Here is a 24,819-nt window from a genome sequence, read left to right as displayed (position 1 = left end):
ATTTTTTTCTCACAATGTAAATAAATGAAACTTATTGATCCATAATTGTCTACATCAAATGTAGAAATCACTAAAGAATATAAATATACGTGGACGTAACAAAGAATGAAGGTTTAGAAAGCTATACTTTATACAAGGTATGTAATACCCATTAACATTAACTACTAGACCATGCATCCGTATCCAGTACATACTGAACATTATATGTGGTTAGCAGTTGAGAACTACTAAACATTTTTCATTCAATATAAGTATTAGGAAGTGAATGCTACAATGTATAGGAATCAGTACGCTACACAAAAGAAGTTAATGATTAGTAGTGGTCAGTAATAAGACCACGTAATATACAGTTATGACTTTCTTTACTGGACTTCTTGTTATGAAAGGTTTATAAATAGAAGATAGTTTTAATTCTGAAATGAAACTTATTTGAAACTAATGTATTTCAGACCATGAACTGGTATCCTTGAACTTTTGATGTGTCGGGTTTTTACACTTTTCACACTGGTTTGAACAACTGTAAGCACACTGTTATCCAATCAACTAAACTATTTAATTTCTTATAATTAATGGATTATTTTCAAATGAACAACTTATTTTATTTCTTGAAAGATGAATATATATATATATATATACATCCAACAATTTATTTCAATATAGTGAGCATAATAACGTTATTACTCAATTAATTAACAAGTTATTTTCGATGGAATTGTTTAGGCTGAGTATTCATGATGAAACTTTGTAGAATGAACGGCAACTGAAGACGAAAAGAGGAAGACTTTTAAAACGTCGTCCTCTACACTTGTGTCTCCACAAGAGGCAGTTGCCATCCATTCAACAAAGTTTCATCAATAATTAACAAGTTTTGTTTGTTTGTTTGTTTGGGAATTTCGCACAAAGCTACTCGAGGGCTATCTGTGCTAGCCGTCCCTAATTTAGCAGTGTAAGACTAGAGGGAAGGCAGCTAGTCATCACCACCCACCGCCAACTCTTGGGCTACTCTTTTACCAACGAATAGTGGGATTGACCGTCACATTTTACACCCGCACGGCTGGGAGGGCGAGCATGTTTAGCGCGACGCGGGCGCGAACCCGCGACCCTCGGATTACGAGTCGCACGCCTTACGCACTTGGCAATGCCAGGCCAATTAACAAGTTATTAGACCAACTTTAACAATATGATATTATCAGTTTGTAACTGTGCAAGGTGACCTATATATTTACTCTATAAATATAGCAAAAATGAAGGAAGAATATAGAAATATACTGTAATGTGTATGTTTATGTCTTAATGAAGCTTCACACATGGACTACTATATATGTTTTTTTAAAGTTATTATAACGTGTTTTTTTTCATAGCTAATAACATAAAAGTCTATTGATAAAGTGTTTTATGTTCCAGTTGATTTTAATGTGTTAAGTTATTTTTAAACATACTGTACACTTGTACACGTATACAACAGAAGATAACACTGTTATGCTTTACTGAAGAAAAACGTTTGGGCCAATGAACAAATAATCCAATCATAAAGTTATACGTGAGGTTTTCTATGAAGTCAGTAGCTGATGTTGTCTTTAAAAAGTGTGCGTATGTGAAAGTATTTTCGATTAAGTTAATGTTACACTATAAAGGAATGACACGGGAAGAAAGGACACATTATATATTAATATATTATTAATAATTATATATTAAAAAGTTGTGTTATAAATTGAAAGCTTTTTGGATTGACTTAAGGCTATCCGTCATACACATTAAAAGAATATAAGACAAGAAAAAAAAATCTATAATTTGATAAAAAAATTGAAAAACTTATTGTTATTTTTAGAACATTAAAAATTATGTTCTCCAAACATAGATTAATGTAAGCTATAACGCAATCAGTTGCGGTAGTGATATAATGACACACGTTTTTGTGTTTGCTAACAATACAAATGACGTGTAACTTTCAGTTGTGTTTATTTAAACTTATTGTTGTGTTCTGAAGCCACATTGTTATAACGAATTCTATTTTAAATTGTTTCGTTGTAACACTATTGTGTAGAATAATCGTTCTTCATCTCAGGGAATTTTTAAAATGTTTTTTTATGCAGTGGTTACCTCAGATAGGTGATGGTATGTTTAGTTTAATACTGTTCGTATGCATGTATAGATTACATAAAATTAAACAGAGATTGGGTATCACCCAGTACATCTTGTTATGTTTTGTTAGTTAACCCACAGTGATTGTACTATTTTAAATTTGAACTTTGTTGAATCCATTGAAACACTGGATAAAGAACACACTTTTAGAACATAATTGAGAACACCAGAAGAAACACTGATGGTGTAAAACACATTTTTTTGATACTATGCGTTTTCGCTTTTTGCCTTAATAAAGCAGGCAGACATGATTAAGTAGGTAGCATACCATTTTGCGGATTAAAAGGTCTAAAGTCGATTTTTAGCATGTCGTTGAACACGTTCCGTATTTCAGTGATGTCGAGAAAACCCACTTGTAGAGAAATATATATGCAAAAACGGCTCGTTTGGGTAGAGAAAATATTTTACGTAGAGGAGCGAACAACGTTTCGACCTTCTTCGGTCATCGTCAGGTTCACAAAGAAAGAAAGAGGTAACTGACCGGAAGCTGACCACATGTTTGAAAGGGATTGTGTAACTCAGTGTCAGAATGTAGAGGGCGGTGTTAGATGTTTGAATATATAATTTTATATTATTTATTTTATTATTTTTAATATAGGTATAAAGGTGTTCCTTTGTATTGGTTTATTTTGGGTTTAAGTTGTTGTATAAGTAAGGCTTCTTTAATTTTGCGTTTGTTTATGTTTTTTTTATTTAATATTTGAGTGTTTTCTATGGTTGTGTTGTGTTTATTAGACTTGCAGTGTTCGAAAGACTCTTTTAATTTCAAGTCTAATCTAAATCAACTTAATCATAAAGCCTTAATGGCCAGTTTCGATGTTATATCCCTCTTTACAGAAGTTCCAACCGCTGAAGCCTGCAAGATAGCCTTAGAACTCTATATCCGAGACCCTAACCCATCTATAGACATTCCCAGTAACCAGTTAGCAGCCCTCATAGAATCCACCACGATGAAGACAAACTTCATGTTTAACAACCACAACTATATATAAACAAATGACCTAAGCATGAGCAACCCAGTATCACCAGTTCTAGCCAATATTGTTATGACACAAGTTGAAACACAAGCAATTAACACAGCATTACATCCACCACTATACTAGTACAGATATGTAGACGATACGGTTGCGGGATTCAGATCTACAGAACACACACTTAATTTTTTCAATCACATTAACTCTATACATCCCAACATTAACTTCACATGTGAACAGGAAGAAAGCCATCAAATATCATTTCTTAACCTAAAAATTACAAAAACAGATACACAATTTAAAACAGAAATCCACCGAAAAATCAACCATACTGGACTATACATTCCTTGGGACTCAGCACATGAAACAAAACAAAAACTCAACGCACTAAGAAATCAAATAAACACTGCCATAAAACTATGCTCACCAGATAAAATTAACGACGAATTAGACAAAATAAAACAATACTTCATCAACATCAATAAGTTTCTTCCACAAACCGTAGAAAACATTATACGCACACATCTGGACAAAAAGCAAAATCAACTAACAAAAGTAAATATATCTCAAAAAATCACGAAACCATATATTGCTGCATACCATATATTCCCGACATCAGCAGACAAATAACTAACATTTGGCAAAAACTAGTAACAAAATATGACACTCCAGTTAATACCAAATTTAATCAAAAACCAGGCACAAAACTGAGGTCTATACTATGTAAAAACTACACTGACAAACACCACACCAACATTATTTATAAAATACAATGTGATAACTGCCACGACATCTGTGTTGGAGAAACAAGTAGAAAAATGGAAATCAGCTTCAAAGAACATAAAAAGTCACCTTCACAGGTTTTCGATCACTGAAAGTCTAATAAACACAACATAACCATAGAAAACACTCAAATATTAAATAAAGAAACAAACATAAACAAACGCAAAATTAAAGAAACCTTACTTATACAACAACTTAAACCCATAATAAACCAATACAAAGGAACACTTTTTAACCTATATTAAAAATTATAAAATAAATAATATACAATTATATATTCAAACATCTAACACCGCCCTCTACATTCTGACACTGAGTTACACAATCCCTTTCTTTCTTTGTGAACCTGACGATGACCGAAGAAAGTCGAAACGTTGTTCGCTCCTCTACGTGAAATATTTTCTCAACTCAAACGAGCCGTTTTTACATATATACGTTCCGTATTTGCTGCAAATTCAACATGCCCCTCACGAGCCAGTGGGGTATGTTTTTTGTTGAAACAAAGCTAACCAATCCGATTTTTCTTAATTTGGTTTGAAAAAAAACCAAAAACAACCCAGCGGTACAGCGGTTTGTCTGCGGACTTACAACGTTACAAACTGGGTTTCGATATCCGTGATGGGCAGAGTACAGATAGCCCATTGTATAGATTTGTGCTTATTTTCAAACAAACAAGCATTGAACTGAAATGGACATTTTTATTGGCTGAAAGGTAGGCATTTCCCGTACTCTTTTAGTGTTGGGGTTGTGAAAAGTGATTTGAAGTGGTGACTGAAATCCGTAAGCACATCAAGGTCTTAACAACTAAGTACAAGAAGCATGGAAGTCTTCACATGACACACAGATATATTCAGGAACCATTTAGAACCACCTTGGTACGTATTGTGCAGCAAGTCGGGTACAAAATTATACCTGTAGCTATTTTCAAAATGTTTCTGTTTGTTTATCCCACTGCTGACTATCGTGATGCTTCGACCTTCCCTACCGAATCAGAGGTGAAATCGTTCATATCTAAGTTGAAATCTAAGCGTATAAAGGTGATAGCAGAAGCATATAAGGTTGGTAGTTGCTTAATTAATGATGTTGAGAACGCAGCTTTATTGACATATATATGTATTGAATTTACTCTTATCGGGCAGAACTCAGTACTTGCTACTAGAGAGACTTGAGACTTTCACTTAAATTATGCCAATTAACAAGCGAAAACTAGCCTCGAAGTTTTCTCGAAAAGATATGTCAAAACCATTACCTTTGGAAGTTTCTGCATGGATTTTACTTTTAATATTAAGCAACTTGTAGTATAAAGACACCCATTAGATTCTGAGGGACTATTCAAATTAGGGTTGGCAATGCCTTTTCTCAGCTTGGTTGCTGACCTAGTATCTGAGTCGTATAAGGTACAAGGTAAAATTTAAACTGTGAACAAAGAGTTATTGTTTTCTCGTTTATATAAATTAATACAAGGGTTACATATGAGTACTGGTCAAGAAGTTATTTAAATCTATTGACTCAAAATCTCAGTATATGTAAATAACAGTAATCATTGACAATTTCATGTCATTTAAATTACGCATTTGGTTTCAACGTTTAGAATGTAAGCGAAGGTAAACAGTGCGTGGAAAGATGCTACTGATAATATAAACCCTTTAATAACAATTTGTATCTACCTTATGAATGAAATACTAGCTGAAGATTAGGCTTCACAGATCATAATTACAGTCTTAAACTTTTATATCCCATTAGATTCCATTATCCATTAAAATAATTTATCCTACAATTATCATTATCTTTCCCAGATGGCAAATTGTATCTTCCTGCATATTTAAAAGCTATCACTTTGGTCTAAATATAGGTAATTAACTATTAGCACAGCTTTTTTCTATAATGATGGTGGGCAGAGTCCAAATAGTCCCCTGTGTAGTTTTGTGTTTAATTTCGAAAAAAACAAACACATTAGTTTGAAAGCGTCAAATTTGAATAGTTTTCAAAAAAAAACGAGGACAACAGTGATATCAAATGGAACAATTAGATATTATTTTGTAGCAGATGTTTTTAATTCATTATGGAATTTTAACACAGTAACCACTGGTATAAAACTTTATTCTTAATTGTATCATGGGTAAGTGACACTACACTAACTGTAAATGTAACTAACCTTAGATCAAGTATGTTTTGCGTTTTATTTTAAGGTTTTCAATCTCTCTGAAACAAGGAACAATATTGAATAAAAATAGAGGCCCGACATGGCCAGGTAGGTTAAGGCGTTCGACTCGTAATCTGAGGGTCGCGGGTTCGAATCCCGGTCACACCAAACATGCTCGCACTTTCAGCAATGGGGACGTTATAATGTGGCGGTCAATCCACTATTCGTTGGTAAAAGAGTAGCCCAAGAGTTGGTGGTGGGTGGTGATGACTAGCTACCTTCCTTCTAGTCTTACATTGCTAAATTAGGGACAGCTAGCGCAGATATTCTATGTGTAGCTTTACGCGAGATTAAAAAAAAACAAAGAAAAATAAAGATTTTGATTTATTTTGTCACTTTACGTATAATTTAACGGAAACTGATGTAGCCAAATCTATATAACTAAACGCTTCACATAGGGAATGTTTCTTTGTTGTTAAGACTAAGGTACACAAATAACTGGCAATCAGATTTCCCGTGTTACAATCCTTCAGACTTATCGTTGAGCCTCCTCTCATGTATGGATAAGCATTTCTCCAATCGTGCTATTCGTGTTTGTTAAATATAAGTCATTATGTAATACTATGGAGTACTAATATCACAAGAAAGATAAAACTTACCATCTCCACAGATCCATAATGGCGGCGGCTAAAGACTCCTCTACGAGCCCCAAGGTCTGTTGAGGATGAACTGTACAAAAAAAATTAAACAAATTCATTAATTAAAGTAAAAAAAAACATAAAACATTTCAATCTTAAAAGCATCTGTTACTGGATAAACTTTTATTAATCCTTACAATGAATTGAATGCTCGTAAGACAAAGAAGAGAGGTTTTTAATTTATGGTATTATTAATTAAGTTTCAATCCAAAATATGCTTAGCTCAAAATACGCCAGATTATTAGGAAAATATAAGATATTTATTAGAGGATAGAAGCTTATGATATTGATACGTTAAGCTAAATATCCATATATTTCGTATGTCTCAATAAAGTCAGAAGTCTACCTGTCCATAATGTTACATATTTACTAGTATGTCTCAATAAAGTCAGAATTCTACCTATCCATAGTATTACAGATTTGGTAGTGTGTCCAATAAAGTCAGAAGTCTACCTATCCATGGTATTACACATTTTCTAGTATGTCTCAATAAATTCAGAAGTCTACCTATCCATGGTATTACACATTTTCTCGTATGTCTCAATAAAGTCAAAAGTCTACCTATCCATAGTAGTACATATTTGCTAGTATGTCTCAATAAGGTCAGAAGTCTACCTATCCATAGTATTACATATTTGCTAGTATGTCTCAATAAAGTAAGAAGTCTACTTATCCATAGTATTAGATATTTGCTTCCATATCCGGATTTTTTTATATGAAATCTGTTTCTTTTGGTAAAGGCTATGAAAATATAATTTTTGTTATCCAATCCACTGAGACAATTCTGATAGTAAAAACTAGGTTTTATAAGTAAACGTGAATATTAAAAAAAATTTGGTTTGGTTGTTTTGAATTTTGCGCTAGCCGTCCTTAATTTAGCACTGTAAAACTAGAGGGAAGGCACCTAGTCATCACCATTCACCGCTAACTCTTGAGCTACACGTTTACCAACGAATAGTGGAAATGGCCGTTACATTATAACGCCCCCATGGCTGAAAGGGCTAGCATGTTGGTGTGACGGGGATTCGAATCCGCGACCCTAGAATTACGAGTCGAACGCCTTAACCTACCTGGCCATGTCGGGCTTCTACTTTTATTCAATATTGTTCCTTGTTTGAAAAAAGTCACTCTTTTCCTTCATGTTAAAGTAATAAATTTTTAACAAATGAAGAAAAAAAACATTTTTGCAAACATGCAATTCATCTTTAATAAAAGGTAATAAGGCGAGTAAGTATATTAGAATAGTACTTAGTCGTCAAGACAATTTACTTTTGAACATCGTAGAAACAAATAGAATTTGGGCTTTCATTTGATTGGGTGGTTTCATCTTCAGAGACACTAAACTATGTCTGTTTATTATTGTTACTAGTACGTGTTTGCCCTTTAATACATACTTCACACAAAAATGAAGAAGGCAAAAGTAACTGAACTCATTAAAGTCCAGAAAGAAAAAGGCATTTTTCTTGTCATTTGTTCAACTAGTTCACATCAAGAAGAGGGTAAAGATGACAATGTTTAAAATCAAATACTGATGGTATCTCATGGTGACTTACCCAGCGAAAGTGCCTTCATACTTTTACCATAAAGTTCATTGTGGTAATTATCTTTGAACATGAACAATCTGTCCGTAATTATTCACAAATGCAGGACTACACAAAAATGCATAACTGTTATGACTTTGTAATGAGGGTTGTACTACTAGCGAGACTTGTAACGAAATATTTAAAACATTTTGCATGTGCTTAAAGTTCGCCTTTCAATGACATAAAAGTGTTTTCCACTCTTTATGGCCGTGGATGAGCGATACAAAAAGTGATAGTCAAAGTCCAGTATCCGGTAACTTAAGAGTTAGCGGTGGATAATGCTGACTATTTGGTCTTTTCTTCTAGTCTTTCAGTTACAACTTATGGACGCCAATAAGCAGGCAGTACTTGTATATACCTTACGCGAAATTTCTATATACAACAACAACAATAACAAATATTTAAGGTTCGGTTTACCCTACATAAAGAAGTTCGCTAAAAACCACACGTGAATTGTTATTAACCATCACATTTAGCACATGTGGCCAATTAACTTGTTCTTCCTATCATCACGTTAACTAAATCATATTTTGGTTGATTGGTTTAAGAAACAAAACCAAAAAATATATATGTAAAAACGACTGATATGGGTAGAGAAAGCTCTATGTAGAGGAGCGAACAACCTTTCGACCTTCTTCGGTCATCGACAGGTTCACATAGAGCTTTCTCTACCCATACCAGCCGTTTCTACACATATAATTTTCTCTAGAAGTGGGTTTTCTCGTCATCACGGAAGACCAAAAATTGTCAATACAGTTTTGATTCATATCAGAGAAATCACTGTGTTACATAAACTTACCTTGTATTGTTAAATGGAAATATTCGCCGTTTTCACACAACCCACTTTACTCATATTACATGTGCGTCTAGATACATTTTCATGGTCTAAAAACTGATTCTTGACGTTGTTAAATAAAAGTAAGAAATTTGAAACTTGTGTTTTTCGGTTAAATACCAACATTCCAATAAAAAATGCACATACTATGCGTATACCTGTTGACAAAATCAGTATTAATACAATAACAAAGGGAAACGCCCCCCATTGGCTCGGCGGTATGTCTGCGGACTTACAACGCTAAAACCCGTGGTGGGCAAAGCACAGATATGCCATGGAGTAGCTTTGTGCTTAATTCAGAAAAACAAACAAAGAGAAACTTTTTTTGTTGTAAAGATAAACCAATTGTATTAATAATGTATTCAAAGTGAATTCGGTATGGGATTTATAGTTAACCCGCTTGTTATAATTTCCAATAATACTGCCTTTTTGACATGCGCAGTAATGCTGTTAGGTAGAAAATATATTCTAATTGTATTAGGTCAATATATTTTGACAGAAATTCCGTCGTGAGTGCTTAAAAACGATGAATGTAATGAAGTCACAACGTACTGTTTTCAGGGGTTTCGTTTTTTACATATATAAAGCCATATAAAATACTATTGATTTTCTAGTACTACTGACGAATACACTTTTTTTACAAATAACTGAATTGCAGATAATAGAATATTTAACGTTAGTATTCTCGATATTTCGTGCTATAGTCATAAGTAGTGAAGAAAGTACGAGTACAAAATTTCATAAAAAAATGTTCCACCTGTTAAAAACCGCAAACATTTTCTCTTCCAGATTTGTGATTGGTAAATGTTATTATGAGTTATGAAATAATTTTCACTTGTTCACTTTTGTTCACGTATCTAGACATTTTAGGTCTCGAAAACTAAAAACATGTAGAGTATATCTCGAATTTTTGTTTTTTTTCTCTCTCACTGAAGACTACATTTCCATATTGCTGGACTGACTTGATCTCACCTTGAATGTTTTTTTTTTTTTCACTTCCATTCCATAACAATGATATTGTGGTTCAAAATAAAGGGCCCGGCATGGCCAGGTGGTTAAGGCATTCGATTCGTAATCCGAGGGTTGCGGATTCGAATCCCCGTTGCACCACACATGCTCGTCCTCCCAGCCGTGGGGGCGTTATAATATTACGGTCAATCCCACTATTCGTTGGTAAAAGTGTAGCCCAAGAGTTGGCGGTGGGTGGTGATGACTAGCTGCCTTCCCTCTAGTCTTACACTGTTAAATTAGGGACGGCTAGCGCAGATAGCCCTCGAATAGCTTTGCGCGAAATTCAAAAATAAACAAAAACATGATAAGTCAGGCTTAATCGTGTCGTGTCTCAGCGGCATGTCTGCGGACTTCCAATGCTATAAACCGGCTTTCGATACCCGTGGTGGGCAGAGCACAGAGATCCCATTGAGTATCTTTGTGCTTAATTCAAAACAACAACACAACAGTTAAAAGTACGTTTTATTCTTTTTTAAAGTTTTGCTGTAATTTGAATATCATCTGGCATTCTAGATTGGTGTAAGACTATAATGTTTTCCAGATGAGATATGTTTTTTTTCAATTCATTGCATCAAGATATTAATAACTCTGATACAAACATCGAGTAAGATGAAAACAAGAACATAAATAATTTAAGAACTACGTTTTAAAATTGGGTAGTTTGTTTGTTTGATTGAAATTTCATGCAAAGCTACACAAAGACTGTTTGCATTAACTGTCCCTAATTCAGCAGTGTGAGGCTATATGGAAGGCAGATAGTCATCACCACTCACCGCCAACTTTTGGTCTACTCTTTTACTAACGGATAGTGGGATTTATCGTACATTATAACGCTTCCGCGGCTGAAAGAGTGAGCATGTTTGATGTGACAGCGATTCGAAATTGGCGATCCTCAAATACAAGTCGAGTACCTTAACCACCTGGCCTTATTGGATAGTTTTAAAAAGTAATCGCAAGCCATCAAGAACGTTTTAAGCAGCAGGAGATTCTACGCTTGGAGAGGGTAGAGATAGGATATACCTCTGAAAGGCTCTTGAATTCTACGTGTATACAACCTATATTTCGCTTCATATTTTTTCGAGTTCTTACTATTCACTTCGAGTTTCACGCCAGTAGATACAGAGACAGAAGACCTTATTACCTTTGAATTAGCCCGAGACAGCAAGTTCAACTTCGCTAAACAACGAGGCGTCATGCCGGCCGAGGAGTCGGAGCGGTCAGACACCAGGGAAAACGATATAGCGTCTGAAACTGAGGGAGCAAGCCCGTCAATATCAGGGACAAAAAGTAAGTCTAGTGACGGTGGCCAAATAGAAAATGAAAATGTAAAATTAAAATCTTTAATGTTTATAGCAGAAAAAGAATTAAAAGCCAAGTTAACGCCTATTAAAGAAAATACTGTTAGGACTAGAAAAAAAAGAAAACTAGTTAAAGATATTATACTTTCAACATCTGAAGATAATGTAGCTAAGATAACGGAATTAGACAATAATAAGCCAACAACTAGCAGTTCAAGCAACCCAAACCCCACCCTGGATATTCCACAACAAGATGTTCCAGAAAGAAGGAAAGTCAGCGAATAAACCAAACAACTACCGCCCGATTAGCTTAACCAGTTGTATTGGCAAAGTATTAGAGAGGATAATTAGTAATCGTCTGTCAGTATACTTAGAAGAAAATTCAAAATTAGTTCCAAGTTTCACTGTGTCGGTATTTGGGTATTGATGTTGTTAAATACCCAGGAGGGTCAGGTACATTTGACCTCTTCCTCCCAAAATTACCAGAAATTCAAAACGGATTTCGAAAAAACCGCCAAACTACAGACCACCTGATTCGATTTACAGAATCAATTACCGACAGCTTCAACAAAAACAAATGCACTGTAGCTTGCTTTCTCGACATTGAGAAAGCTTTTGACACAGTGTGGCATAATGGTTTACGTCATAGATTACTTGAAATGGCATTACCCCAGGAAACTATTCGCTGGCTTCCTGGAAAACAGAATGTGTAAAGTAAATGTAAATGGGGCCCACTCAGGGTCCTTTTCACCCGAAGCAGGAGTCCCGCAGGGAGGGGTTGTTAGTCCTACATTATTTATCATGTACGTGAGTAATATGCCTCTGTCGGACCTAAATTTAGGTTATGCATCACAGTTCGCTGACGATGTAGCAGTCTGGAAAAGTGCCCCCACTCCGTCAATAGCAGCAACGAACCTACAACCAGTCCTAAATAACATCGAAGAATACTGCCAGAAATACAGAATCAAAATCAATATTCCAAAAACCCAAGTCATATTATTCAGCAGACTGAATAAGCTGAAAAAAAATCCACCAAAACTCTATCTGATGGATCACTTTTACTGACTGCTACTTCTGCTAAATTTCTAGGTCTAATCTATGATTCAAAATTAACGTCGTTACCACATATTAAAAATATACTGATACGAATCTGGAAAAGAGCAAACTATGCAAGAAGTCTTTCAGGTAAAATCCAAGGAACATCACCAGACAACATACTTAAAATCTACAAAACGTACATTAGACCAACAATAGAATATACATCACCTGCCTGGATTAACATAGCACCCACACATGTACAGAAACTTCAACGTATACAAAATTCAGTACTAACTTCAGCATATAAAGTACAACGTAGCACCTCAACCACATTCATGCACAAGTATGCAAACATAGACACAATATCTGAAAGACTCCTGCATAATTCTCTAAAATATTTCAATAAGAATTGGCATAAAAATGACTTAATGTGTGATCTCGAGAGATATCACGTACATGATGTAAATAGTCCTAAATACCCCTCTCCTTTTAACATGTATTTAAGAAATGTAACACAAGCTGGCCACTATGCACTAGACACTTAATCCTTGTTTCTTTTATTATTATTATTATTTTCTTTTTATTTTTTTTCATTTATTGAATTATTATTCAATTATTGAATAATATTTTTTTATTTTTTACTACAAGTAGTAGTAGCATTCTCTCTATGAAGAAAAAGGAGAAAAATACAAAAAAATAATAAAATGAATTGTTCTTCCATGCATGGACTGAGCCCTGAAATGGGCCTGAGTACGATGTTATACTTTTACAAAATCCCTAAAGACAGACGCTATAATCGTTCGGGAGGAAGGAAGAGGCCTAATGTACCTGACCCTCCTGGGTATTTAACATCAATACCCAAATACCGACACAGTGAACGTTTTAATTAAACAACTAAGTTTGAGCAAAACGGATAAAAAGTTGTATTGTGGTGTTACTGTAAAGTTGGTACAGGGAAACGGTTAAACACCTGTCGACGTTATATGTCGTATCATTTTTAGGAAAAATAAATGCTGTCTGAAGAGCTCCTCAAATAAATCAAATTAACATGACCTACTTATAGTTATATTAGGAAAAGTTCCCAGTAAGTGAAGAGTAAGTTTTAGTCTAAATATAGTCTAATTTTAATTAATTTCTTTACTTCGTTAAAAACAGCAACAAAATGAAAGAACCCAAGGTTAATCTTCTTTTAAGATGTTCCGTAAAATAAGATAATCTTATGGAACTGAGTAACACACAGTAATTAATGTTCAAAATATAGTTTATTATCACATTGTATGGAAAGATAAGTTTATTATCACATGCAAGTTCAATATGACAGAACCTAATGAATTATTTTAAGGTAGCATTTGTTGAATCTTTTTGTTTTATGACAGAAATTAATGCTCTCCACTGACAGTAAGAAAGATGAAAATCGACTGAGATTTACTTTTCGTAGAATACACGATATTAAGCTCGGTAATTACCAGATTTACTTTTCGTAGAATACACGATATTAAGCTCGGTAATTACCAGAGAAGCAATTCACCAACTAAATTTCGAGACAGATTTTGATAAGAGTGAGAAATGATGCTGAAAAAAATTAATTAACCTTAAAATAATTGCAATAACCTCAAACAAGAAGTACCTTTTAACGTAAAGAGAAATAAGGAATGAAAATATTGATTTTTGCCACGTTTATCGAAATAAGGCAAAGCCGTATGTATAATATTAATGCAGCATTGACGAATAAAAAAAAATCCTGCATCTAACTATTCCACAAGTCACATCGTAATTAGTTAACAAATAAACATGAGCTTACACATAAAGAGATATATACATGCGTACATAACGATTACTATTAAGTATTTATCTATCATAATAAAAATGATTTACAACGGAGAAACGATTGTCATAAAATAACGAATACCATCACAATGGGCTCGGCATCGCCAGGCTGTTAGGGCGTGAGGATCGCGGGTTCGAATCCCCGTCACACCATATATGCTCGCCATTTCAGTCATTGGGACGTTATATGTGACGTCTATCCCACTTTTCTTTGTAAAAAAGTAGCTCAAGAGTCGGTGGTGGGTAGTGATAACTAGCTGACTTCCCTCTTGTCTTCCACTGCTAAATTAGGGACGGCTAACGCAGATAGCGCGAGCGTAGCTTTGTACGAAATTCCAAAACAATCAAACAAACGTAGCAAACACAAATTTAAATATAACTAAAATATATCACATCATGTCAACCTACTGTCAGGCCAGTAACAAATACACACAAAAAGGTTATTAGAACTTACACCATTTGCCAAGAAATTATAAAAGGCATAATTCTTCAAGAAAAATATCTACCTCAATATCTTTGAAACATGTTGGGGATATTTCTAATAGAAATCTCAGATAAAGCAGATGTAAAAACGAAACATTTAGCAAGGGAAGTCAAATGGAGGATATAGGTTTGGTTCTATATTTTAAAACATATCAAAACCTACTTCCTCTCATTTTACAAAGCTGGTTGTTGGTATGGTACTTCCCCTCCCAAGCAAATACATTAAAATTACTTCATATAATTGTAGAAACTTTTGTTATTAAGATAACTTTTAATTTGCACTTTATTAAACACGCGTCGACTATTACAAAATATATAAAACCCTATTTCAGATATTTCAATAACAATTGGACATTCTTTATCTTCCTCTAACAACAGCATGCAAGTATTTTATGATATTCCAAAAAAAAAAAATATTCTTTTATTTTTAAATAGCAAATAATTTAATTAGCTCATGCACTCGCTTGGGCAGAAAAAAAATTTATGACAGGTTTACAAAAACCATTGTTGGGCAGCTCTGCTCTTCATTATCAGGTTTTGTTTCCTATCAGGTATACCAGTTGATTATTACATCACTAAACAAATTGTGACTAAACGCTCACGAGACCAGTAATAAAACTATGAAGTTAAAATGATTTCCACTAACCCTATTTTCTATCCTTTCTTCTCTCCAGTTCGTAAATAAAAAATAAAAAACACTTTTGTGTATTTCGAATATACAATTTTATGGAATATTTTATGTATCAACATATTATTATTTTTGTCCAAAAAATATTCACACGAGTATAAAGCTATTTTCAGTGAAACAATTTTATGGTAGCTGTACATCATAAAATACCCCAAATATGTTTTAACAGAAGTTATCGCTAGGTGAGCCCAAGAAGGTGAGTGGTTAATATTTGCATTAAACGGAGCTACGTCACCAGAGAATTCTTTTCATTGTAATAATATCCAATAAAGAAACAGTTCCTTTTGTTAGCATTTGCTGTTTCAGTAAATACTGAGTTATTTTGGAAGCAAAATACGTTTATTCAGGAAATGAAAAGAAAGGCCCAGTAGAACGAGTAGATATTCGAGAAACGTATAAAGGTTTATATAAATGTAACACAGGTAGACATTTTTGTTAAAGGTGCGGTATTTCAACAGATTCATGTTCTTATCTAAACACACAATATCGAAAATTTGACCATTAACGTATATTCTTTCTAAAAGTTTTTCTAAAACCTAAAAATGATCTCCGACAATGGTGGTACTGTAAACACTCAACTGCCTTTAAAGGTTTAATTTAATCATAAAAGTTTTGCACTCGTAAACAGAGTTCTTAGAATCTAACAATACATTGAATCTGTGGACATAATTGTAGAAAATTACACACTAAAATTACACACCAAAAAAACCTAAAAATGATCTCCGACAATGGTGGTACTGTAAACACTCAACTGCCTTTAAAGGTTTAATTTAATCATAAAAGTTTTGCACTCGTAAACAGAGTTCTTAGAATCTAACAATACATTGAATCTGTGGACATAATTGTAGAAAATTACACACTAAAATTACACACCAAACTTCTTCAAATGTCAAATAAAGCAAAGCATGTTCATATATGCTTATCTCACGTGCATTGTCTTTAAAAGATAAATATGTAACATTTTTATTAGCGTAAGACGACATGAACAATAATCTGAAAAACTGGCTAAAAAAACCTTTGATACTTTAGCATTACATGAAAAGTATGATTTGAAAATTTTTGAGTCGAAAAACTTTTGCCTTATTTTAATAAAACATAAACATAGAAACTAACACGCATCCATGAAATTAGCTTTCAATATTCCTTACACCTACGCAATGGACAGACATCCGATTTCCAAAAAGATATTATTCCGCTTGTAGAGCTTCTAGAAATTCGATAAAATATATAGAGGTGTGATATTTCAAGTCATGGTTTAAAATTAAAGACTATCGAACTTATATTGAAAAGTTGTTTAGAACATTTCCTAGTAAACATTTTCAATGTGTGCACCTGGGACAAGTTTTTTAAGAGATCAAATTACTCTAACTCAGACAGTACTAAATAGAGCTGGCCGTCACCTAGATAAAACTACATAGAGCCAACTGTAACCTGAATGAAGCTTCATGGAGTTAGTTGACTATAAACTAAATAGGATTATGTGCAGCTGCCTATAACCTAGATAGTAAGTTGACTATAACTTATATGAACCTACGTAGAACTCACAGTTATCGGAAACTGTCTCAGCTAAATACAGCCCTGGCGAACAAACATAGTAATATATTGTCGGAAAACGTAAGAACGTTTTGTTTTATTTTACTAAACAAACGAATATAATTGCTGAAATTTCAAAATACATGAAATGCCACTCACATTTTATCTGCGAAAACAACAAAACGTGGCTTTTCCCTAGCTTGGGCAATTTTATTTTATTTCAAATTATAAGGCCAACATTAAAAACAACCATTCTCCTACAACTTATTACAGTGTATTGTAATTTTTGATTAGATTGAACACTCATATTTACCCTTGATTTCAAAGTTCTCTTGTTTCATTGCGAATTGAGTTACAGCTAGTACAACCTCTCTACTGTTTAGGCCATTATCTTTCTGATGTTTCTCTTAGTGGATTATGTTTTACTATTTCCATCTTTTGATGTTTCTCTGAGAAGATTATGTTTTACTATTTCCATCTTTCTGATGTTTCTCTAAGTGGATTATGTTTTACTATTTCCATCTTTCTGATGTTTCTCTTATTGGATTATGTTTTACTATTTCCATCTTTCTGATGTTTCTCTTAGTGGATTATGTTTTACTATTTCCATTCTGTAGAATGTATTCTAGTTTTATTTGCCTATACTAAATGTACAACGCTGTTCTTTATTAGTCTAATTGTTGGGCAAGTATAAATCTTTGATTATATATATATACATTAAAATGTACAACATAGGTATGTTCAAATTATCGATCTGATATTATTATTATTATTTATTCAAATATATCGAAGCCGTATAAAGCATCTTTAGCCAATGTGTAAGCTACGTTTTAGAATACGTAGCGTTTCTCTTCGTTTTTTTGTCAGTTTCTAAGCAATAATCTTAAATCACATTTACTGTCTGAAAAACACACACATTGTTTTCTTAATAATTTTAAAGTAGTTTTAAGGAAAGGTGATTTAAAAACAGCGTTTCATTATTTTTTCTTGTTTGCTTTGGGTTGCCAAAGTTGTTCCCAAAAATCTATACTTGAAGTAAAGAATTGGTTTATCTGAAAAAAAAAACAATCTTCAGTGACAGGGATTAACCACTAGATTATTGGTGTTAAAAAAGCAGATAAAAATCACTTTAACAGCAGGAAACGTTTTGCATTCCAACATTTATAATACGTCATGCTACCTTTAATTTTAGAATTTCGTATATACTTCGGGTAAAAAAAGAGTTTTATGTTGTATTCAATACGTTTTTCGGGTAACAAACTAAGTCGGTTTCTGTATCAACACACTAAATATATCTATGTATAACCAAGAGTTTCTTGTTGAACTTTTTGGGCATGTCTTGTCTACAATTTACCACCATCTTCGTTTCTGAACACGTTTTTCTACAATCGTGTAAATACAGTCAATACAACCAAATAAGAGCCCTTAATAAGTGGGTAAATACACCATTAAAGATGTCTAAACTTCGAATAAGTATGCACCTCAGGATATAAAGTAGGATTTCTGTATAGTCGCCTGTCAATCAAGGAAAAAAACTTATGTTGGTGAAATGAAACTAAGTTTAGATACAAGACACGCAGAATATATAAAAGGATGTTAAGAGTGGGTAAACAAATAATATTATATGTCTATAGGTTATGAATTTTGATCATAAAATCAACTGTATATCAACAAAAATAATACTTAAATCCAGAACATGTATAAAAATAATACTTAAAACTACAAGCTATACCGAATTTATACTCAAAACTAAAAGCTATATCAAAATAATACTTTAAAGTACACGCTATATTAAAATAATACTAAAAACTCAAACCTATGTCGAAATAATACTTAAAACTAAAATCTGTACCGAAATAATACTTAAAAGTGCACGCTATATTAAAATAATACTTAAAACTAGAAACTATATTGAAAGAAGAAATGTGGAAAGTTCACTAGTGCAAAAGTTGCCAAACTTCAATACTTCTGAAACATTTTAACGCTGAGTTTCATAATGTTATATGTCGCTAAGGGACTTGGAAATTCTATTACAAAGTAGTGTGAAAATGTTATTGTTTTTTTCATAAATTAACATGGAATTCAAGAGGAGACGTAAAATTGTGGAAACACGTATCCAAATAAATTTGGTACTGTTCCGAGAGAATTATTTAAGTTTTGCTTGCTAATAGTACATCACAATGTAAAGTAAGTAACAGAGAATTATTTAAGTTTTGTTTGCTAATAGTACATCACAATGTAAAGTAAGTAACAAATAATTATTTAAGTTTTGCTTGCTAATAGTACATCACAATGTAAAGTAAGTAACAGAAATATGTGAAATCATCTTTGTAAAGATTTCCACTGTTACCTACGATGCAACACCTTCCATTTAATTACAAGAAGCGAAACGTCGAAACACGTACAAAGAATGAAACTGTTCCTACTTTCATGGTTTTTTTTCTTTTATCTTTATAAAGTAAATTACTGAGTAAATGTTTTTCTTGTATTTAGCGACAAAAGACAAACTTTTCAAAATATTTATCGTGTATCATTAATTAACTTGTAACGTCGTGTTATTTAAGAATTACACTTAATTGTGGTTCAATATATCTTACAGCTTTTTTACAATTAGACACGTTTCAAGAAGAAAATACGGAGTATTTACGGGTAAAGTTCACGTACATTACAGGATTCAAATAAAGGTAAATTAATACAGTTCAAGAATGCAACATATTAGCTATGGCGAATACAAGATTTGTAATCGATATGGGTACGTGCCATAAAAGTGACAAAAATATATCACGAAGTCACAAAGGTTAATGTAGCGTACAGATAGCCAATAATATTGTTTTGGTATCGTAAAGCTGCGCAGAAGCACCATTTATCAAGACATCAATAAGGCAACTTCTCTTGTCCAGTGAAAGTTCTTGGGTTTTTCAAAATTTGAAAATCATTTTATTTTGGCAGCATTTGCTCTGATTATTTCCTATAGTATATAACAACATTTCAAAAACTATACATTATATATATAATACACATATGTTATTAAGCCTTACTCAGAAAGCGTCCCTGAAGCTGTGGCGACAGTTCTATAAAGACAGCAAACACTACGGCTACAGTACTGTCAATATGAAAAATATTATGATTATAGTGCTATACACACACTTAGTTGACTTTGTTTATATAAACAAGCTCGAAGTCAAATATTTTTGACGGAAGCTTTTAACCAAATATAGTAAAATTTACCAATGATTTAGTATCTCATTCACTCTTGACACTGTATTTCAGAAGACATGTTATATCGGTTTTACACTAAAATTTACTGATGATTTAGTATCACATTCATTCTTGACACTGTATTTCAGAAAACATGTTATATCGGTTTCACAGTAAAATTTACAAATGATTTAGTATCACATTCATTCTTGCCACTGTATTTCAGAGGAAATGTTATATCAGTTTCACAGTAAAATTTACCGATGATTTAATATCACATTCATTCTTGACACTGTATTTCAGAAGACATGTTATATCGGTTTCCCAGTAAAATTTACCGATGATTTAGTATCACATTCATTCTTGACACAGCATTTCACAAGACATGTTATATCGGTTTCGCAGTAAAATTTGCAGATGATTTAGTATTACACTCATTCTTGACACTGTATTTCAGAAGACATGTTATATCGGTTTCACAGTAAAATTTACCGATGATTGAGTATCACATTCATTCTTGACACAGTATTTCAGAACACATGTTATATCGGTTTAACAGTAAAATTTACCGATGATTAACTATCACATTCATAATTGATAATGCATCTCAGAAAACATGTTATATCGGTTTCGCAGTAAAATTTGCAGATGATTTATTATTAAATTCATTCTTGACTCTTATTTCAGACAGCATGTTATATCGGTTTCACAGTAAAATTTACCGATGATTTAGTATCACATTGATTCTTCACACGGCATTTCAGAAGACATGTTATATCGGTTTCGCAGTATAATTTGCAGATGATTTAGTATTAAACTCATTCTTGACACTGTATTTCAGAAGACATGTTATATCGGTTACACAGTAAAATGTACTGATGATTTAGTATCACATTCATTCTTGACACTGCCTTTCAGAAGACATGTTATATCGTTTTCGAAGTAAAATTTGCAGACGATTTAGTATTACACTCATTCTTGACACTGTATTTCAGAAGACATGTTATATCGGTTTCACAGTAAAATTTACAAATGATTTAGTATCACATTAATTCTTGATACTGTATTTCAGAAAACATGATATATCGGTTTCGCAGTAAAACTTCCAGATGATTTTGTGTACATATATTTTTGACACTGTGTTTCAAAAGATATGTTATATCGGTTTCACAGTAAAATTTTCCGATGATTTAGTATCACATTCATTATTAACACGGCATATAAGAAGACATGTTATATCGGTTTCCCAGTAAAATTTACCAATGATTTAGTATCACATTCATTCTTGACACTGCATTTCAGAAGACATGTTATATCAGATTCGCAGTAAAATTTGCAGATGATTTATTATTACACTCATTCTTGACACTGTATTTCAGAAGACATGTTATATCGGTTTCACAGTAAAATTTACAAATGATTTAGTATCACATTCATTCTTGTCACTGTATTTCAGAAGAAATGTTATATCGGTTTCACAGTAAAATTTACCGATGATTTAATATCACATTCATTCTTGACACTGTATTTCAGAAGACATGTTATATCGGTTTCACAGTAAAATTTACCGATGATTTAGTATCACATTCACTATTGACACTGCATTTCAGAAGACATGTTATTTCCGTTTCACAGTAAAATTTACACATGATTTAGTATTATACTCATTCTAAACACTGTATTTCAGAAGACATGTTATATCGGTTACACAGTAAAATTTACCGATCATGTAGTATGACATTCGGTCTTGTAACTATATGACAGAAGACATTATATCGGTTTCACAGTAAAATTTGCAAATGATTTAGAGTCACATTTATTCTTGACACTGCATTTCAGAAGACAAGTTAAATCGGTTTCACAGTAAAATTTTCCGATGATTTAGTATCATATTCGGTCTTGACAGTGTATTTCAGAAGACATATTATATCAATTTCATAGTAAAATTTGCAGATGATTTAGTGTCACATTTATTTTTGACACTACATTTCAGAAGACATGTTATATCGGTTTCACAGTAAAATTTACAAATGATTTAGTATCACATTCATTATTGACACTGAATTTTAGAAAAGATGATATATCGGTTTCGCAATAAAACTTCCAGATGATTTTGTGTGCATATATTCTTGACACTGTGTTTCAAAAGATATGTTATATCGGTTTTACAGTAAAATTTTCCGAATATTAAGTATCACATTAATTCTTGACACGGGATTTCAGAAGACATGTTATATCGGTTTCCCAATAAAATTTACCGATGATTTAGTATCACATTCATTCTTGACACTGCATTTCAGAAGACATGTTATATCGGTTTAGCAGTAAAACTTCCAGATGATTTTGTGTACATATATTTTTGACACTGTGTTTCAAAAGATATGTTATATCGGTGTCACAGTAAAATTTTCCATGATTTAGTATCACATTCATTCTTGACACTGTATTTCAGAAGACATGTTATATCGGTTTCACATTAAAATTTAGCGATAATTTAGTATCACATTCACTATTGACACTGTATTTCAGAAGACATGTTATATCAGTTTCACAGTAAAATTTACCGATGATTTAGTATCACATCCGGTTTTCACACTGTATTTTAGAATGCAAGTTGTATCGGTTTCACAGTAGAATTTACCGATGAATTAGTATCACATTTATTCTTGACACTGCATTTCAGAAGACATGTTATATCGGTTTCACAGTAAAATTTACCGATGATTCAGTATCATATTCGGTCTTGACAGTGTATTTCAGAAGACATATTATATCGGTTTCATAGTAAAATTTGCAGATGATTTAGTGTCACATTTATTTTTGACACTGCATTTCAGAAGACATGTTATATCGGTTTCACAGTAAAATTTACAAATGATTTAGTATCACATTCATTATTGACAGTGGATTTCAGAGGACATGTTATATCGGTTTCACAGTAAAATTTACAAATGATTTAGTATGACATTCATTATTGACACTGTATTTTAGAAAACATGATATATCGGTTTCGCAGTAAAACTTCCAGATGATTTTGTGTGCATATATTCTTGACACTGTGTTTCAAAAGATATGTTATATCGGTTTCACAGTAAAATTTTCCGATTATTTAGTATCACATTAATTCTTGACACGGGATTTCAGAACACATGTTATATCGGTTTCCCAATAAAATTTACCGATGATTTAGTATCACATTCATTCTTGACACTGCATTTCAGAAGACATGTTATATCGGTTTCGCAGTAAAACTTCCAGATGATTTTGTGTACATATATTTTTGACACTGTGTTTCAAAAGATATGTTATATCGGTTTCCCAGTAAAATTTACCGATGATTTAGTATCACATTCATTCTTGACACTGTGTTTCAAAATATATGTTATATCGGTTTCACAGTAAAATTTTCCGATGATTTAGTGTCACATTCATTCTTGACACGGCATTTCAGAAGATATGTTATATCGGTTTCCCAGTAAAATTTACCGATGATAAAGTATCACATTCATAATTGATAATGCATCTCAGAAAACATGTTATATCGGTTTCGTAGTAAAATTTGCAGATGATTTATTATTAAATTCATTCTTGACTCTGTATTTCAGACAGCATGTTATATCGGTTTCACAGTAAAATTTACCGATGATTTAGTATCACATTCATTCTTGACACGGCATTTCAGAAGACATGTTATATCGGTTTCGCAGTAAAATTTGCAGATGATTTAGTATTACATTCATTCTTGACACTGTATTTCAGAAGACATGTTATATCGGTTTCACAGTAAAATTTACCGATGATTTAGTATCACATTCATTCTTGACACTGTATTTCAGAAGACATGTTATATCGGTTTCACAGTAAAATTTACCGATGATTTAGTATCACATTCATTCTTGACACTGTATTTCAGAAGACATGTTATATCGGTTTCACAGTAAAATTTACCGATGATTAAGTATCACATTCATAATTGATAATGCATTTCAGAAGACATGTTATATCGGTTTCGCAGTAAAATTTGCAGATGATTTATTATTACATTCATTCTTGACACTGTATTTCAGACAGCATGTTATATCGGTTTCACAGTAAAATTTACCGATGATTTAGTATCACATTGATTCTTCACACGGCATTTCAGAAGACATGTTATATCGGTTTCGCAGTATAATTTGCAGATGATTTAGTATTACACTCATTCTTGACACTGTATTTCAGAAGACATGTTATATCGGTTACACAGTAAAATTTACTGATGATTTAGTATCACATTCATTCTTGACACTGCATTTCAGAAGACATGTTATATCGGTTTCGCAGTAAAATTTGCAGATGATTTAGTATTACACTCATTCTTGACACTGTATTTCAGAAGACATGTTATATCGGTTTCACAGTAAAATTTACAAATGATTTAGTATCACATTCATTCTTGACACTGTATTTCAGAAGACATGTTATATCGGATTCAGAGTAAAATTTACTGATGATATATTATCACATTCATTCTTGATACTGTATTTCAGAAAACATGATATATCGGTTTCGCAGTAAAACTTCCAGATGATTTTGTGTACATATA

The 24,819-nt window shown here is 32.7% G+C and overlaps 1 protein-coding gene across 3 annotated transcripts in view; it reads right to left on the bottom strand.

Annotated features, from left to right (window-relative positions):
* The window catches only part of LOC143252117 (GTPase-activating Rap/Ran-GAP domain-like protein 3), a 534,261-nt gene that overhangs the window by 143,938 nt on the left and 365,504 nt on the right, over positions 1–24,819 (bottom strand). For all 3 annotated transcript variants that reach the window (XM_076503788.1, XM_076503786.1, XM_076503787.1), the window contains one exon: positions 6,702–6,771. In XM_076503788.1, the coding sequence (XP_076359903.1) occupies positions 6,702–6,771 (70 nt within the window). The remainder of the gene's footprint in view (positions 1–6,701; positions 6,772–24,819) is intronic.

This window comes from Tachypleus tridentatus, chromosome 6, assembly GCF_004210375.1.
Source record: "Tachypleus tridentatus isolate NWPU-2018 chromosome 6, ASM421037v1, whole genome shotgun sequence".
Lineage (NCBI taxonomy): Eukaryota > Metazoa > Arthropoda > Merostomata > Xiphosura > Limulidae > Tachypleus > Tachypleus tridentatus.
Note: the sequence above shows the minus strand (reverse complement) of the source record. Positions and strands in the feature narration are given on the sequence as shown.